At 33.2% G+C, this 19,625-nt stretch overlaps 1 protein-coding gene across 1 annotated transcript; it reads right to left on the reverse strand.

The window, feature by feature from the left end:
* Positions 1-12,738: 12,738 nt before the first annotated feature.
* Positions 12,739-19,177, reverse strand: LOC143149831 (uncharacterized). The gene is made up of 12 exons (XM_076317551.1): positions 18,958-19,177; positions 16,726-16,958; positions 16,482-16,655; positions 16,226-16,408; positions 15,827-16,155; positions 15,507-15,748; positions 15,246-15,426; positions 14,939-15,176; positions 14,721-14,861; positions 14,519-14,638; positions 14,265-14,420; positions 12,739-14,055 (listed from the first exon to the last, which is right to left on the reverse strand). The coding sequence occupies exons 2-12, from the start codon at positions 16,945-16,947 to the stop codon at positions 13,822-13,824; spliced, it is 2,220 nt and encodes a 739-aa protein (XP_076173666.1). The 5' UTR covers positions 16,948-16,958; positions 18,958-19,177; the 3' UTR covers positions 12,739-13,821.
* Between the last annotated feature and the right edge of the window lie 448 nt (positions 19,178-19,625).

The following is a 19,625-nucleotide window of genomic DNA, read 5'->3' on the forward strand; positions in this document are numbered from 1 at the left end:
CTTTCAAGCCAATCTTAAGTCAAGGATAAATATTTCATAGTTTTTGGCTGACAAAACATCGGTGTGGGTTTAAAAATGTCAATAAAAGAAATGAAAAAGTTTCTTTTATCGTTCTTTTATAAGCTTCTCCCCCTCCCCCTCTCCTCTCTCTCATCCCCGAGCGTACACACACATGCGCACCCACACAAAGAAAGAGAGAGATTTTTAAAAAAATGAGTGTCAAGGAATCGTTATTACAAAAGAATACTTTCCATCGCATAGAAAAATATCTTAAATGTGCTACACGAACTGCATTTTCTATTATAATCTTTTCTTAAACCGATGTGCTAATTAGTTGATTAATTTTACCAGCACAAAGGTAAACTACAGTTTGTATTCTAATTGTAAGATATTTTGTACAGTCGAAGGAAATCGTGAAATAATGGATAAAATTATTTTCTCTTCTGGTTTGGAACATATGGAATAAACACGAATGGGTTGTACAGCTTGTTGTCTACCTGTCGGAAATTTTTATTTTCTATCAATAACACACCTTGTGAAACGACCTGTACATACATACACTCGGACACAAACGCACGTACATAGACATTCAACAGCCTTTTAAGAATTCCCGTTGAAAAAGTTAGGGAACCCTTGCGGATACGTCGCTGCATCTTATCCTTGCACTTAACAGTGCGAGAAAACTGCCACGTGCACGATAAATATTAAGGTTTTAAAATAATTTACCATTGTCGATAACATATTTCATTACAAATTGATCGAACAAACGATTCGAATAAGAAACTTCTTCCAAACCTAAAACCAATATTCTTCCTGATCAATTGGGAGTTAAACTCATGTTTGAATATTTCTTCGTTCATCAAACGTACGTACGAAACTATCTTCTGTCAAATTTTAAATAAAATACAAAATTTACATACTTACGAAGTACACCACCGATACATGTACATTAAAAATATCTATACGAATAATCAAAAGTTTAATTACACACTTTAATGTAAATGTGATTCATAATTTCTATTATTATAAGTCAACACAGGTTGCATGAAATTTGATCGATATAAACCATCTTTTCCACAGCTCCGATATTTCTAAATTGTTCAATTACGATGGATTCTATCGTTCGATGATACCTATAAGCTTCTACCCAACCATTAGCAACTCCCTCAAATATAGTACATACTTATTTTGAAAAATGTTTACTTACGATCCTATATATACAGCTTCAGGAAAGTTCCTCCGCAATATAGTTTTCTATTGGAAGTGATCGAAGCCCGGGAAAGCTATAAACGAGTGTCGATGATTTATTGATAAGACAGCTGCACGTACCGCGGCTAAACTTTATCATAAACGAAATAAAATCAATTGACCTCTCAAGGCCACTGAGGGATTGCGGGTGTACATTACTTATCTCTCGAACAGAGACTGGCATGACATAAAGGCGGCAGTAGTATCTTAACACGATTCACAGTGAAGGAACCAGTTGTTTTATTATTCGATACTTTGAGTTGTTAATTAAAAATTATATTTAAAATAAATATTCCTAAAGAGAACCTAAAGAGAAAGCCGAAACGTTGAAATAATATTCTTTTCTTATTGCTCTGGAAAGTACAGTAAAACGACACTTATGTAACACAACTACCATGCGACATCCAAACAGAATAAAAGAAGATACTGTTGAAATTATTTAACCCCTTTCTTTTTAAAATCGTTGTCAATTTCGACGACAACTTAACATGAAATTAACGTCGACAAATCCCTGACTATTATTTTCGTTTAACTTGGCGCTCCAAATGCTGTATTTTCGGTAAACGAAGTACTCAGGAAGGAGAATACAATTACCGAGCTCAAAAATAAATTGTAAAGGTGACCTTACTTTACGACTCGTCACCATGGTTGGTTATCCCTCTTGAAACGCTCTTCTGAAGAATTAACGAATCGGCCCGTTCGCGTATTCAACACCATTAATTCCATTATACCGGGCCAGCTCCGTAGGCAACGGAGGATCGCTTCAGATCAAGTCCCGGCTTGTCCCCCTTCGAAATTATTTCGCACCGGGAAACGACAAAGGTTCTTCCTCACAGGCCGTTGCCGTAGCGAGAAGCGAATCCGAAGTCGATATCGAGTTCTCCGCCTTCTGTCTTCCTCGCTGAATAACATGCATTAGCCTTTCGCCAGATTAGAGAGGAGCCGGAGGAGTTTGAGAGAGGGCTGTGTCGTCCAGCCAGCTGCACCGTCCGAGGAAGATAAAAAAGGAACAGAACCGGACCGAACAGGGGGGACCGTCGAACGAAAGACGGATACCGAGAAAGGGAAAAGAATCGAAGCGAGGACGGACAGTACGGATTAGCATATTATTTACGCGCGACATCCGGCCAGGTTCGAAGACAAGTTGGCTAAACTTTAAATCTCCTTTCGAGTAATACTTTGCGCCAGTCTCACCTCATTAAAGCCCTGTGTCTGAGAGATCTCTCTGGACACACCCTCCGCCATCATCTCCTTCGTTCCCGGTGCACAGTTTCTCAGCTCGTTGCGTCCCTCGGCAGCCAGCACGTAGCAGGGAAATCCTGGGCCGATGGGAAAAGAAAGTCACATTCATTCCGAGTCTAATTTACCGTGTGGAAATCGCGGTGAATGCCATTAGCGCCGCCGAGGATTCTATGTATACCGAAGAACCTTTATGCTACGTGCCTGCCAGGTGGAAAGGACGAAGGAGCCTTTGGCTCGGTGCCCAGAGACACCTGGAATTAACGTGCTCCGCGACCCTCTTAACGAGGTAAATAGGATTATATTATGAGATGCGCCGATCGATTGTTGCGGCCCAACCTCTCGAGGTGTGTAGTAATTTATTAATTGCCCGGCTGGGATTAGTACGCGGACATTTGAAACAATCGTTGGTGCTTAACTACCGATACATCGCTCGTGGATACAGTTTCGGTTTTATTCATCGAAAAACGATCGCGTAAAGATATTTTCGATTTTCGTTAATCGTGTGCGTCGCGTATCATTTCGAACGCGAAAGGATCTTCTGTTCGGAACACTATGGAGTCAATTTTACACGGAATTGAGAAAAGACGAATTGTTGACAGTAGTTTAAACTATGTACTATTTCATCTATCGAATGTAACCCACTTCTCCTTAAGGTAGGAATATTATTGGGTTATTCGAAGAGTCATTTCGTTTTCCAAATTGGGGAATGTATAATTTAATAAAATGTTTATACACTCTGAAAAAATCGTGTTTCATTTTCACCGAAAAAAACGAAATCACTTTCCGAACAACCCAATACTTAATTAATATTTATAAAATACAGTTTGCGTTAATCGCTGTCTGGCGGTATTTGAAAAGCTTGGGATTGTTTCGTATATCTAATAATTTGGATTAACAATTTTATTTCACCGGCAAACGTTGAACGAAACGACAATTTTTGTAAACTCGCATAAGTAAACTCTCACTTTCGCTCGTGCGAAGTATGATCATCAAACGTGTAACAAATAGTAATATACGATTATTATCTAAGTAAAACTTAGATACGTTAAATATCGAAGATCTCTAATGATCAAAAAATTGTAAAATCGAGTCCCGGTTAATGGAATATCCGGAACGTTCGATGACGAAACTTGAAGGTGAAGCGATATTGAATCTTCGCGAATACAAAAATGATAATAATTAAAAATTGACCGATAATGAGCAGCCTGTATAATAAGTATTTTGAGGGGCTCGCTTTTATCGTGTTTCGGAGCACCCCTGGCAAACGGCCGGCCATCTGGAGAAGACACTGGTTCAACTTTCTTTCAATTGAAATCCGTGATTCTGCTCGAAGATAAAAAGGATAAATTACTTTCCTAGCGAGTGAAAAAATTCAATTAAAAATGGGGAAACTGCGGACGACAGATGGATTCAAAGGGCTAAGCACACATCTGCAGCCCCCCGCCCGGACGACATCGAAAGTTAAACGCCGCCGTCGTCGTCGTCGTCGTCGTCGTCGTCGTCGTCGATGCCGAGTGCGGGCTTTTCCAGAGATTTGCAAGAAATTCCTATAAATTTGCTGTCTGAACGTCCTTGCGAAATCGGTCCTTTCCTAACGATGAAAATTTCTATCATCTGCCCGTTAAGAGATTCTTAACTATCGTTTGGATATCCCGAAAGCCACTGTTGTCCTCGACATTGATATTCATTGAACAAATAATTGCACAATTGCCAATTGGATCGAATTTGGTTTGGAAACGGTACGCAAGAACTCGTATCGAGTTGTACTTTTTCACATTGAAAAGTAGCGTAGTTTAACGCTCGAATACCACCCTCATCACTGTGATTCATTATCGGAAACCTTATGAAGGACCATTAATAATACCCCGCGGACACGGTAACAAGCTTTTGCACTAGGTGCTACTATAAAAAATATACGTAACGGAGCGATATACTCAAATAATGTCCATGGGGCTTTCCGTTACTATGTTAGTGTTAACGCGCAAAACCTACGGAGGCTTTGTTCGATGGTAAGTAGGACTGAAAATATCCTTTGAAATTTTCTTATCGTGCAAGGACTGCTTGCTGATCGAGCATCTTATTGATTATTGATCGTGTTCATCGATTTGAAACTTGTCGCTGTTCGAGAAAATGACAAAGTGCGATCGAACGACTGTTTGTTTCGTTTTATCGTCCGAATTGTTAAAATTCAAGTGAACGGAAACAGAACATTTCTAGTAATTTTCTTTGATACGAAAATACGAAACAATTTTAACGCACAATTTTACTGAAATGATAAAGACTAGAGTCTTCGTTTAATTTCAGACCGTAAAGTTTTCGTAGCTCGATGCAAAAGTTGCAAATTCGAGGCTATTTCAAGATCGTATTGTGTACGGTTCAATTAACTTGGTGTCAACAACAACGTGCAAAAAATAAAAGTATAAAACTCCGTTAAAAAATAAAAACATTAAATATCATGATAACTTTAAGAACGTGCTGTGCATTGTGAGGAAAAAATTATGTTTGCAACACAATGTTTGCGAGTGCTCCGATATTACCTATATTTTAAATTAATAGCTTATTTCACGTCGTGTACATCGACAATTATATAGATTATTAATCGAATAAGGGTTCGAAGATAATTTCTATTAAATATAAATAGGTTGACTTATAGTTAGTCACGATTATAATTGCGTTGTTTTTACAACGTCGAAAGTAAAAGAATCAACCCAAAACATTTAACATTCGAGATTATAGTTATCAGATAATTTCGTAAATCGTTGTATTTTTTTTTATTTAAGTAGATTTTATTTAAAGAACATATATACTTATATACAAGATTAGAAAAATTAATCATTTACAAAGTAGCCATCCTTTTGTACGAGTTTTTCCTATTTCGTGTTTAATTATTCGATACCCTATTCGTACAGATTAGTTGATTTTCTTTCAAAATCTCGTCCAATGTCAGTTTCGATACATGTTTAGATCGCTAAAGGTTTGGGTTGTCAAAGAGCGATCTATATTTTCTGATACGAAATTTGAAATATAAATTATGTCTAATTCGAATATTCTTACATTAATTTTCGTTCGGACATCGTGTTGCTTAGATCCATTTCAGCAACTGATGGAAGGTTGGGTATAAAGAATTGATAGAGGTCTTGCGGTTTGAACTTGAGTAGGACGTAAACGAGTGCATGCTTACGCTGTATCAAAAGTTCATGCAGCGAACCACGCAGACGTGTAAAATGATCTGATACACGGTATGGCGAGAGCGATAGTTCAACCGACATTCTTCGCATGAATATAAATCGAAAAGGTAGAATAACATTTTGTTGTGCGAAATATAGTTTTTGAGAAAATTGAATCTAAAAATTCGCTAGATACGCGTAGACTTTATTGACTCTCGACTCGACAAATCTTGTTATAAACTTTAATTGCTTCTGCTCGTAATTTTACCAAATCTTAATCCAATTGATTTTTATTTGCGGAGACGTGTTAAAGAAACACTCTTTGCATAAAACGAAAGATTATATATACATACAAATATTAACTATCGAGCGTGAAAGGAACTAGAAATTCAATTTATTCCAAATTTGTGATTTATCGAAAATAAATTAATACTATAATTGGCTCAATGATCTCACATTTGTCATGTGTCACAAACTTGGCACGTTCTTGCTAATTGTAAGTAGCATTTGCTTACCTCTCGTGGTATCACGCACCAGTATTCATCTCAAAATGGAACAATACCTTCTTCGAATGAACAATACATATGTAAGTACGTGTATGTAAACCAACGAATCCATTTCTGTGACATACAAGCAAAGTTTACTCTGCTATTTTATACATGATTTCTGACGTTGTTCTAGTTTGAAACCAGTTGAATTTACACCTACAATAAACAAAACATGGAACAAAAACCACTGCGAAGGGATAAATTCATTGATGTAAGATTCGGTTCAAAATGACCTACCAAACGTAACAAAAATGTTTGCTGGTTATCTTTGTGTACACCCTTCCAATTAAATCACAATTTAATTTCAAGTTTCAGACATTTTCAAAAAATTAATATTTACCACGGGACTAGAACTCGCGTAACAACACAACAATAAATCGTGTCGCTAGATGCACGCAGTTAACACGGAAATGAAATTAACAAAAAGGAATATTAAATTTAATTGAGCTTGAATTTTAATGTTAAGAGACAAACACGAAATGTAATTAACGGTAATATGCAAAATGTCTCGCTCGTTGTACACGGAACATACCGAAATTTCATGATAATTTGAATGTTGAAATCGTGAATCGGTTTCTATATTTCACCGGACATTTGTGACGAAAAATTCGGTTGTCGTGTTTCGTTTAATGGCTGTAGACATTTCGTACGGGTGAAACGTCCGTAAAAACCCTCTCAAATATTTATCCGCATAATTGTGCAAATTAACAATTATCACATGCGATATGGCCAGTAAAATCTGAATCGTTCTGTTCGAAACTTTTTTTTAGCAAAATTTAAGCCAACGAAATTCCATTCCAGAATTATTGACGTCCAAATGTTTCGCACACGTGCACGGCAAGTCTGTTTCTATAAATGCACTCGAATATATAATATATTACGTCGTTTCCTTCTAATTCTCTTTTTTATTTCAGCATATTGGTCAACACAGCGTATAAAATATTTCCCTCGATCAAGTGAGAACAATTATTGGTAACCTGGTAACGAAAAGATTTCCATTTAAGTAAATGGCTACATATATAGGTCAAGCTTTAAAAATGACAAGACTGCACGAATTTTCACATTTATGATACAATTAAAGGAGGAGATTCGGGTAAAAGTGATTGGGGCAATATTTTTATCACATAAAACCTCGATGAAACTTTCCAACACTTTTCACATATATTCTTTAACATTTCGAAATACAAATTTTTTTTTGTTAGAATTTATCGACTTTGCGCAAAGTAATAAATATTATTCTCCATAGACCTTCCTATCAACGAAGTCCAGTCTAGCATTTTTTTATATTCGTTTAGGATGAAAAGTCAAACGGAGTTTTTTCGTAATAGAATTACGCATATCTGAAATTCTCTGGAATTCTCTCAAATTGAGAGAAATTCCAAAACCGCGTATTATCAGTAATTTCATATTCTTTTTATATTTACAGGATTTAAGTTCATACGATGTCATAGTCCTATTATGAAAAAAATTCCGTTTGATTTTCTATTTTAGATGAACATAAAAAAATTCGACGGCTGCATGTCGTCGATAGTAAGATCCATGGAGAATAACATTTATTACATCGTAAAAAGTCGATAAATTATAACGAAAAAAAAATTGATATCTTAATATGTTACAGACTATATATATGGAAATTGGCGAAAAATTTCAGCGAGATTCTACGTTATAAAAAAATTATCCAAAATCACTTTTATTTGAACGTTTCATTCTATTTTTTCCTTGATCCGTTCAGTACCAATTTTATTTGTACATGTCACTTTTATGAGAGAAAATTATGCAGAACGACTATTGTGTCAAATATGAATGGATAATATATATATTCTGTAACCTATCTTCTATCTTACCGTAAATTTTCCTAAGTTGCACCATATGTTTTGAATTTTCATAAAAGTGTTCTCCCTCTATTTACTTAGATACAGCATAAATCAATAACAACGACAATAACGATGATAATAATAATGAAAAAGACCCAATTTAAAGAAATTCGAACACGTACAACTTACAAAAATAACTATCGGACTCCTGCCAACCGAAGAGTGACGTTTACCTATCGTGTTTACTAAACAGAGCTTTATCCTAGTTTATTATACGATTTCGTCTCGATCTACAAAAAAAAAAATGAAAACTCACGGGAATGGTCTATAAATTTCAAACAAATGTCACGGAAAATTTCGATTCCAGGAACTGTTCAACCACCGTGTGATACGCGTCAAGTCAGAGACGATGAAAATTCCGACAGCATCCGACAAACTTGTACTTCTCGCAAGTTTTCAATCCTACAAGCACGCTTCACCTGCGAGTAAATCAGAATGGGATCAAAGGATCGTAGGATCCCGACATATGGATAGGCCGGCCTCGTGCTCGTTCCCACCTTCTCGGTGCCTTCCCTTGTTGTACTTTTGTGTATCTTTCATGCACGTCGTCGGTGAAAAACAAATCTCCCGGGTTTTCGCTCATTCTCGACGCGATACCTAAAAAACACGGTACCACGAAACGGTGCATATGTACGTACGTACCTGCTAACATTTGCATGCTCTCCGCGCCGCGCGCAAAATATACAGAAAATTTATTAAAAAACCAGCGGGAAGTTTCTGGAAAAGGAATGCACTCGTAGAAATATGAAAATAACACTCGTCTATTTGCAACCGACTAGGAAAGATCTTGGAAATTCGGAAGATGATAGAATTTTGGGAATCTGAGAAAGACACTTTAACAAACGGCGCACTAATTGCTGTTTCCTGTACGAATTCACTTCGAAGAGAAAAAATCTCGAAAATTCAATTACTATTCGTCTTTACTTCATTGTTTGCAAACCGTGCGAGATAAATAATAATTGTAAGGCTTTTAAATGCTCTATTAAAATCGCTATTCGTTAGGTTTAAAATTGTACAGAAACGGTTGTTCGTTTTTTCACAAGACTGTTATACCTTGTGAACCCCTTCTAGTTAGATAATTACCTTGTTGGTGTATCTTCTGGCATCGTGTCAGTATATTTTTTGCCTGCAGCATATTCTTTGACTTCCACGACAATCACCGAATAACCTGTCCGACCATTATTCAGTATTTCCACTGTTGTTGGTATTTCCAAAACGGAATTTTTATATGGTTCTAACAAAGAGAAGTAGATAGTAATATCGACGAAAAGAAAAGATAATATTGAATTGAAGAAAATTTGATACTATATGTAAGTGTTGTAGAATGTTCACAGCGTTGAATCATTTTGCCTTACGAGGCTGGCACAATATTTAACCCCACACAAATCTTTAACATCGATTTATTCAAAAATGGAGCTTTGTATGAAAAAAAGGCACTCTACATTTTCGACTTATTCTTTCATATAGTCTATTAGACGTTCTAATCGTTGTCAATTTTCGCACTGAATAATAAGACGTCGATACAAAACATTATAAAAAATGATACAAATTGAAAATATAAAAGGTATACGTATTTCCTATATTATATATATTATTTATTCTATTTGTATATATAATAAATAAGCCAATTTTGTATTATTTACCGAACTGTAGTTTACATACGTTACTTAACAAAGCATTATTAATGTATTTAAATAGATAATAAAAATTAAAGTAACCATTATTTATATTGATTAATAATGCTTTACTAAATAACCTATGTAAATTACAATTGGGTAAGTAAGACACAAGTGGCTTGTAATATTACCCTTTGTCGCTTGTTAATAAATTTATTCGTCTTTCATGTTCTGGTTTCAAATCGTGTTGAACCTTTGCCAAGGCAGAGGGGATGGACGATCTTGTTTGACCGAAAATTGTTGACTTCGTGTACGAAAACCACCACACGCGATCACAAATAATATATACACATACATGTATTACAGTATCGTTACCAGTACAGTATAATGGTATTTGAAGATTTTGTTAAGATTCATCGGAGATTCATTTTCGTACTTAAACACTGTGGAATGCCACAATACTGTATACGTTTCCATGCAGTGCATGTACAAGAGCAAAAGGAGGAACTTTAAATAGTAAGGAAAATTGAAACCAGGACCAAAGATGTCTTTGTGATAATATATAAATTTTGCGGAGGATTAAAACAGCTCAGGAATAAAAAGAAGTGTTAAAATTGAAGAAAAACTAAATATTGTTCTACCGCCTGGTCAATGCTGAATATTTTAAATATTTGAATGACTCGTTAAGTAATCGAACCGTTCCAAGCGATTATCAGATCACCTTCTTGTTATTTGTCGTTTAGTATATGAAAAATGGGAATAAACTGTCCATACTTCGATGAATTGAAACATTTGAAAATTCGTTTACTACTGTATTTAGAAGTGCAACATAAATGACTGCCGTAAAAGTAAAATTGTTCAAAAGGACATTAATAATTTCTTCGACTCTACGTTCGAAACGTTAACATCCTCCAATTCTGAGCTACTCGCATCTTAACCAGTAAAACGTTTCACTCAGAGTTCATTAACGTACATTTTAAGCGTTTACACATATTTCATGAAACGTTGAAGATACACTGAAATCGTGGTTTACTAACAACGCAATTCAATTAGACTGCCGATTAATTAATGTGAGAAGCGTCATGCACTCGTGTATTTGAGTTCAAAGTGAATGAGAGGAGAATCTTTAAGCATCTTATACAAGTATAAATTATTCTTTCTGATAAGAAATAGCGTAAATTTGATCGAGACTTGCGTATCTTGGATTTTGATGCAGATTATCATTTAATTCGTTTTACATTTCTACTTTTCTACATTATACAGAGTGGGCGATATAATACGTTGGAAGCTATTTTCTCCGAAACACTAAAAATCTTTATATTTTATATAAAGCCAAGTTTTCTAATGGAATAATGTAGGAATTTGTTCACTTTCAGATAGTTCTTTTAAAATCGATTAATATTTACTTGAAATAATCGTTCGTATTTCCAAAAGAACTTGTGCAGACTTGTTCAAAAAATTTGGAACGTTTCACACATTACAATGTAGAAATAAAAAACAAGCTTTGATAAAAGATTTCGTTAAAACAAGATTGTCAACATCTTCGGTAAATAAATTAGAAAAAGAAACTGAAATCGAGAAAATTACTTTTTACCGAAATAGAATAAATAACTTTCAACCGAAATAGAGGAGAAAAATTGTTTTTCTGTAAACGAACGGAAAAAATTCAAAATACAATTTCATTTTCATAAATTTTGTATACGAATAAAAAATAAGGTATACAATTACCTGTAGGTTGCTCATTACCTTCTTTTGCTAAATGAAGTGATTTCAAATAGCTTAGAACTGTTTATTATTTTGAGAAAAACCGTGTGTTGCTTAGTTTACGTTGCTATTTCAAACTTTTAATCGGTAGTTTATAAAAGATTCCAGTGCATTCTGTAACATTGAGAAACAATTTTATCGCTTTCTTGATAGTGTTTAAGAAAATGGCTCGTAACACATTACGTGACCCACGCTGTACAAAGAGAATTAATATAATGATTCACGTTGAATTTTAATTTATTATTTGTCTCTAAGGCAAAAATTAATAGTCGAATTAATTTTACTACACTCGATTCTTTCACTTTCGAATCAACTGTAACGAATAAAACTGTTTCATAAAACGCGTCAGAATACGAGTAAAACGAGAATGAAATTTCTTCGCTGTTAAAACTCTAAATGGTTCTTTAAACGTGAAAATGAAAATTCGTACGATCGATTTAGTAATTGTGAGTGCGTTAATGTAACACACAGATAACTGAAAATTAAAATTATTTAATAGGGGACTGTTGAAATCTTATTTCATTATGAAAAATCAGCTATTGTAGATGCCATTGTGCTAGTGGGTTTTGAAAGACGGAACTGAATAAAGAGACATTAAGGTACGAACCTTCGACACAGAGACTCACGGATTCGAATATTATTCACACTCAATTTAACTTATTGAGACCGACGGGAAGCTGTTTGATGGCCCGGACTACAATAGCGTAACAATTAATCGCTGAATGGATTATCTCAATGCCCCGTAATTTCCTATCATTTATCAAAACCATCCCCCTGAAGTTTCTACAAAACACATGCACTACTGACTTCTATTCGTTTCGTTGGGATCGTTAAAGATACTTTTGTAATTATAATAATAGTTCTAAATTTAATTCTAATTATTCACTGCAAAGTAATATTTAACTTCTTAAGTTTCATTGCAAGTATAGATAGAAGGGAAATGAAAAAAAGAAACGACATCTAAGAACATTATAATTTCATTTATTTGTACGCATTCATGTTATTATTTTTATAAAGAATTTTACATAACTAATAATACATAGAAATTAGAAAGTTAATGACATTCTTTACTCGTAACAAAAATTAACTTCATATCCTTTTTAACCAAGTGTTTATAAATAACGCAACACATTACTAATGCATGAATTCTAAACAAAACAAAAATAATAAGGTAACGCATTCTTATCCTGAATTTGATGTGATATTTATCAGACAGTTAGATTAACTTGAAAGAGTTATTACAAACACAAAAATTATATAGTATTACAATTTAGAAATGTATGTCACAATTCTTACCCAAGTTCATAAGGTTGAAATTTTTAACATTTCAACAACAAATAAATTTCTTTGTTAAGTAATGCGAGTTATATTTATGTTAAATGGATACAGAAATTTATTAAAGTCAGGAAAATATATTTGTAATGTGTTGTGTTCGGTGTACGTACTACATTTCATTCCAGATTAAGGATCATTCAAGAAACATACAAACATAAAATTATTTACAAATTTGTTGTGAAATTAATTTCTAATTCTCGTTGATTTATCTCGCATTTATTATCAATGCGCAGTGAAGTCTATAAAATATCAAAAATCAAGGAATAAAAACATAAACACGACTTAAAAGAATTAAATTACAATTAAAATTATATTACTGACTGGCTGTATTGTGAAGAACTACACAGGGTATCCTACTTGATGTTATCACTGTGAATTATTTCTTCGTATTCTACTCAAGGGAAATTGTTTTCAATTAGAAATTATAAAAGAAAATGTTTTCAATGTTATGCTTCTTCCATTAAAGTATTCAGTTACAGGTACAGCTCTACAGTGTGTAATAAAAAGAATATGTATTACATACGAAAAAAAAAAAATGAATATCACCTTGCACGCTCACTAAAAAAAATAAGTAGTAAAAATCACTCGATCTCACCCAATCACCAATTGTTGGAAACGATCCGACTTCGAATTCAAAAAGTCTTTCCCGAATAAAACAAAAAATATACAGAGTGGTAACATTAGGTAAAAACCGTGCGGACACAATTTAAGTTTCTCGCATTTGTGTCAATCAAACAAATTTAATCGAGTCCAAAGACTCAATCGCATATTTATTCAATCAAAGAATAGTATAGTTACTCTTTAAAAATTACAAGAACATATTTAAATACAAAACTACTGTATAATTATGTAATTAGGTTGGGCTCATGTCATTTTGAACATGACACTTGCATACTGTATAAGGCAAAACTCATCCATTCTTTCACGTACATCATTACGCATACATTGTCATTAGAGGTCTATTAAGAGGCGATCACCGATCACGTGATTAGCAAGCTACAGTACATAACAATAAGAGTACAAAACTTCACGTATTTTGTACTAAGCTTAACCAACTCCGACCTTCCCCACCAACCGATGTAGGAAACCGAATCTGTACTAATCGAACTGCATTCTTCTCCTCTCCCATTTCTTTGTACTCTGAGGTAGTTGGTACAACTATCGTTTCTCCGTCTTCGCTTTCGTTATAATTATACACTTCTTCCACTTGCTCTGAATCCTCGGCTTTGCACTCCATTGATTCGTTTTCGGCGAAGGTCATCTGAACATTATGAAATTATGATACAAAAACAAATTACATTAGCATGATATTACACACAAGTTTTATTTAATTTTCGTTACGTTGTTTTCAATTTCTTCTATAGTATTTTAATGTAAATGTAATATATACGCGATATGTTAAGCTGCATTTTCGGCTAGAATACTTATTCAGTGACGTATGTTTCAAAGTCAATAATAACATATACCTACCTCCTCATCCACAAGATGACCTACTTCTTCGCCTGTAACATTTTCCTCTGCTGAAATGTTTAATACATCTTCGTCATTGTACATCTGATCTTCATTTTGTTGTTGTATAATAACATGATCTTTCAATTCAGTCACGTATAATTCTGTTTCCTCTAACTGAAAAAATGATGAAAATATAAAGAAAATTATTTATTTCACTATGCTAATGCGTATTGTTATCATTATTAAAATAAAAAAAGAATGCATTTAATTACCTGATCATTGTCAGTTTCATCCATTAAAAGCTCTACATTATCGTTAGGAATTGTTATCATTTGATCGTCTTCTGTAGTGAGACGCGGTTGATTAACTACGATAGTATCATTCAAGTGACCCTAAAAAGCATAATGTACATCAGTGTTCGAGTTATTACAGAAACGCACGGCTTTATTGTCTCCAAATAATGCAGCATTTCACCTGAGTTTGCATGTGACTGTACAACAAAGGTTTTCTCATAAAACCCATACCACATACCAAACATTCGTACGGCTTCTTGTCACTGTGTACAAATCGATGTGCATTCCTATTGTCTCTGCTATTAAATGCTTTACCACAAACCTGAAATTCCATGATGCCATTCCAAGAGGAATTATTATGTCAATACCAAATAATTAAATAATTTACACTGTACACACCTCACAGAGGTAAGGTTTTTCTCCTGTATGTATACGCATATGCTTTTTATAATGTTCAGGGTAAACAAATGTTGCTGTGCATATTTCACATTTGTATGGTCTTTCACCAGTGTGCGCTGCTTTTATATGGTAATCTAACAATCTTCGTCGCTTAAATCCCTTTCCACAATCATCACACTTGTATCGTTTATCATTATAATGCGTTGCACGTTTATGAGATTGTAGATTCGACCTTTGACTAAAAGTTCATAAAATCTGGTAAGGTATTCTTGTTCTTCATAACTAATAATTCCAAGAATAAATATACCTGAATGTGGCTCCACAAAATTCACATTGATATGGTTTCTCTCCTGTGTGTGTCCTTTCGTGATCTCTGATTTCAGCTTTGCGAGCAAACGCTTTACCGCACATTCTACATATGTATGGTTTGTAACCTGTATGTACTATATTGTGAACTTCTAAATTATGTGGCGAGCCAAAAGCTTTTCCTATAAATTTAGTACTATGCATAAATCATAAGAAATATCTAAAAATAAAAAAAAGAAAGACATGGATAAACAAATCATACCACACTGGTGGCAAATATATTCCTTTACACCATTGTGAGTCCTTTCATGCTGATTAAGATTCTGTTGGCTCAAAAATGTTTTATTGCATTGTGAACATTCATAAGGACGAGGTCGTATTTCATGCGTTTTTACATGTGCTTTGTATGTATACTTTGAAGCAAAGTCTTTTCCACAATTCTCACACACATAAGGACGTACTCCAGTGTGTGTATTAATATGCTCCTCTAATAAATTCCTGGAGCTACAAAAATAACATAAATTATGATGTAATAAAATTTCTTTACTTGAATACAATTTAAAACATATGCTTTACATTTACCTATATCTTTTCCCACATGTTTCACATGGCCATGATTTCACTTGTGGATAATGTATTCGTTTATGAATCCTAAACAACCGCAGATTACTAAATATTCTATTACAAATTTCACATTGAAAGTCACCCTCCTCCTTAGCAACATGATCATCAAGGTGAACAGAGAGCTCATTTCTCTTTCTAAAATCATCTCCACATATATCACAAATGTACAATCGAGTTTCATGTACATTTTTCATGTGTGCAATAATAGTTTTAGCATCTCCAACAGCTTTATCATCTTCATTTGTACATACTAAACAGGTATATGTTGAACCGTCTCTAGTTACAAGCTAAAAGAAAATAAATAATTAACAAGAAATTGTAAAATAAAGAAAGTATATACAATCAGAGATTTGTTACTTGTCCCAAAAAAGTTTCAATTTTTGTTGCAACTTTTGATCTTTTTATCCTCTTTCTTTCTTCAGCAGTACTTGTTTCAGGTATTGCTTCAACTTTAAGAATTATTTCCTCTGTCTCACAAGTAGGTTCTTCTTCCTCTTCTAGTCTTTCTTCTCCTTCCACGTCTTGAGTTTCTTGCTCATCCTTCAACAAATTATATTGGGGAAATTCAAAGTATTATTAACTTAATACAAATATTTGAAAACTATTTTATTACCTTCGGTAAATATTTGACTTCTATATCTGTGCCTTGACTTTCTGTATTTTCTATATAATCGTGATCATTATAATCATCTTCATTTTGCATATCAGATATTTTTGTTACAGTTTTCTTATAATTATTAAAGAGTTCTAATTTTACTTCTGTCAATCTACTTTCAAGATCGTCTATCTACAAGTATCATTTATCTTTTAACATTTTTCATATAACTACAAAAGGCATAGAAATTAATATTATTTACCTCATTAAATAGTTTATAGCATTTTTTACATATAACAAGAGAATGTACATTTTCTGCATTTAGATCTGTCTCTAAGACAATACAAATGGTATCTATAAGTGGTTTTTCTGATGATGTAACAGAATTTTCATTAAAAATACGTATACTATTCCTAGTAGACACACCAACTTTACTGTTACATATTAAACAATGAGTACTGTCTTTCTCTGAATCAGCCGTCATCTTTTCGGTAACTGCAAAAATAATATACACATTAAAGTACAAGCTTGCAATTATTTAACTATAAAACTTCTAATTAATTGAACAAAATACACACCTACCAATATATTTATAGCATTGAACATTAAATTTAATAATGTAATTTTCTTTAAATCAATGAAGGGACATAATAATATTGGGTTATTTATAAAAAAGTATAATATAAAAAAATTAACAGAGCATTCACTAAAAATCATTCACGATCTATTTTTTCCAAATTTTGTTCGTAGAACGTGACACATATATACATGCAACATTTACAAGCTACGCAAAAATATTTTATATACATTATTGTATGATTATATGTAACAAAATAGTATATAATTTTCTATAAAAATTAATGAAAATTAATATTTCTTGTGACATCTAAGAAAAATAAATCACATTAAAAATCATCCATCTGGAAGATAGGACAAAGCAAACAACAATACAAGAATAAAAACTTGTAATATTTCAATTATAATCAGGAGAAATTATAAAAAGAAATTGCAAGAATGCTGATTACAGGTCGAATTATAGTACAGAGAATTAAAAGATCTAAATAGTTACAATGAAAGGTGTATTTTAGGTCAAATAAAAGGAGACTCTAAAAAACTGCACCGAAAATTGTTGTAAACATAGAAAAATATTTAAACAAAGAAGTTCAGTGAGAAAACATTAAAGAATTTTGAAAAAAAGGTAATATTATATTAATAAAATGCAAACTATTCACGAGTGCAAAAAACAAAACTAAACTGCTAGAATTTATATAAAAATACATGAATATAGATTCTTCTGTTTAAAACTTTTGAAACTTCTTGCAGATGAAAGCAAGTTTAATATAAGCATTTCTGATGGAAATCATAATCTAAAAAAAATCTAATATTGAATAAAATATATAGAAAATATTATTCCGCCTATAAAGAACGGTGATGGATCCATTATTATATAGGAATGTATATCTGCCATGGAAGTCAAACTTCATTTTATTAAAGAAAAGTACTGAAAAATTGGGCATTTTAAATACATTTTAATACTATCAAGATAAAAAATAGTTATTGTATAATAAGTCTAAAGTCATTGGAATTCTACCTCAGTCTCCAGACTTAAATGTAATAGAAAATGTATGGCATAAGTTAAAAACTGGAATTTTATAACATCGGATTAGAAATGAATAAGATTTAAAAAATGCATTGTTGACAAAATGCAATAAAATTTTAAGCAACTATATAAAATCCTTGTAAAATCAATGTCTAATAGACTAGATTATAGAAAGTAGTAGAGAATCTTCAACAAAGTATTAAATATATATACTTTTTAAGTTAATGTGTAACTCTAGAAATAAAAACAGGTGGACAATTTTTAATGTGATCATCCTTATTGTACATACTAACGTTATACTATTGTTTCTTTATTATTATTTTATAAATCCTTTTATTTCCTAGTAATATTTTATAAGTAAAGAATATTTCTATATTAATTATAAACGTTTTTTATTTGTGTTTAATAAATTTTACGAAGGCTAATAAGTGAGCGAAAGTAGTGGATGTCGTTAGCCTAGAAAAAAGGACGGTTGCGAATGTTACAATACTTGGCATTTTACGGAATAATTTTTCATTTTCATGATAAAATTCTACGTATAGGATCAACGTGTATGAAAATCAAATTTTTAGAATGATTTCTTATGTAATAGCACACGCCGTGTACCGCGAACAAGAAATCATCCATTGATATCGTGTATCATCGAACAATAACGTATCCGACGATTCACTGTATGAAGCAAGGGAGCAATAAATAACGTGACAAGGCGTCCAAGGGGCAGCGTTCGTCTAGCATGCAACGAAGCATACCGTTCTTCGGCCTCATCGATAAGTAACCGCTAAAATCCAATAACCCTAACAATAACGTGTATGAGGAACGGTAAACAAAATATTTGCCTGCGTTCCTCGTCAAAATGAAGCGTTATAATAAACGTAAAAAGTTGCCAGCACTGACTTGAAATTTTCGTTTCTCTGTTCGAACGATTGGCAGCGAGCGAAACGGCAAGCGAGTCTTGATGCCAACGCCATTTAGGCCTTCATGACAAGTAGGGATGTTGACCACGATGAAAGTACAACGAAGCCGCACATCGAAACCGTTGTCACTTTTTGGAACGCGAACGGAAATTTGATGTTACCCTCGCCTCAGGTGGAGGCATACGATTGCGTATGCATACACTGGGTGCCCTCTATCGGATCTCTTTTACGTAGCCATATTTTACAGAAATTTCAATCTTCCTGAATCATGTAAATTTTTAAAAATAATTGCGTTAATTAATAGTATAAAACCTGCACAATTTTATTAAGATTATCTAGATATATATGAATGACTTCTACTGATTATTTAAGTTACGAACGATACATTATTTTGTCGTTATTTGAAAGCAAAATTCTTTTGGGTAACTATATGTTTCATAGTATATTTTTATTGAGTTTAAAAATTGCAATAGCAATGTATATATTTCCAGAAAATATATTCATTCGTTTCGATAGATGATGCAAATTAGTTATTATATTTTCAAGGGAAGGGGAGCGTAATTCGTACGTTCCTGGTCGTAGAAAGAGAAAATGATTAGGTGGTAGTATGCTTGTTCTCTATCGTTCTATGAAAGCATTTTCATGATC

The sequence above is a fragment of the Ptiloglossa arizonensis genome, chromosome 8 (assembly GCF_051014685.1).
Source record: "Ptiloglossa arizonensis isolate GNS036 chromosome 8, iyPtiAriz1_principal, whole genome shotgun sequence".
NCBI lineage: Eukaryota > Metazoa > Arthropoda > Insecta > Hymenoptera > Colletidae > Ptiloglossa > Ptiloglossa arizonensis.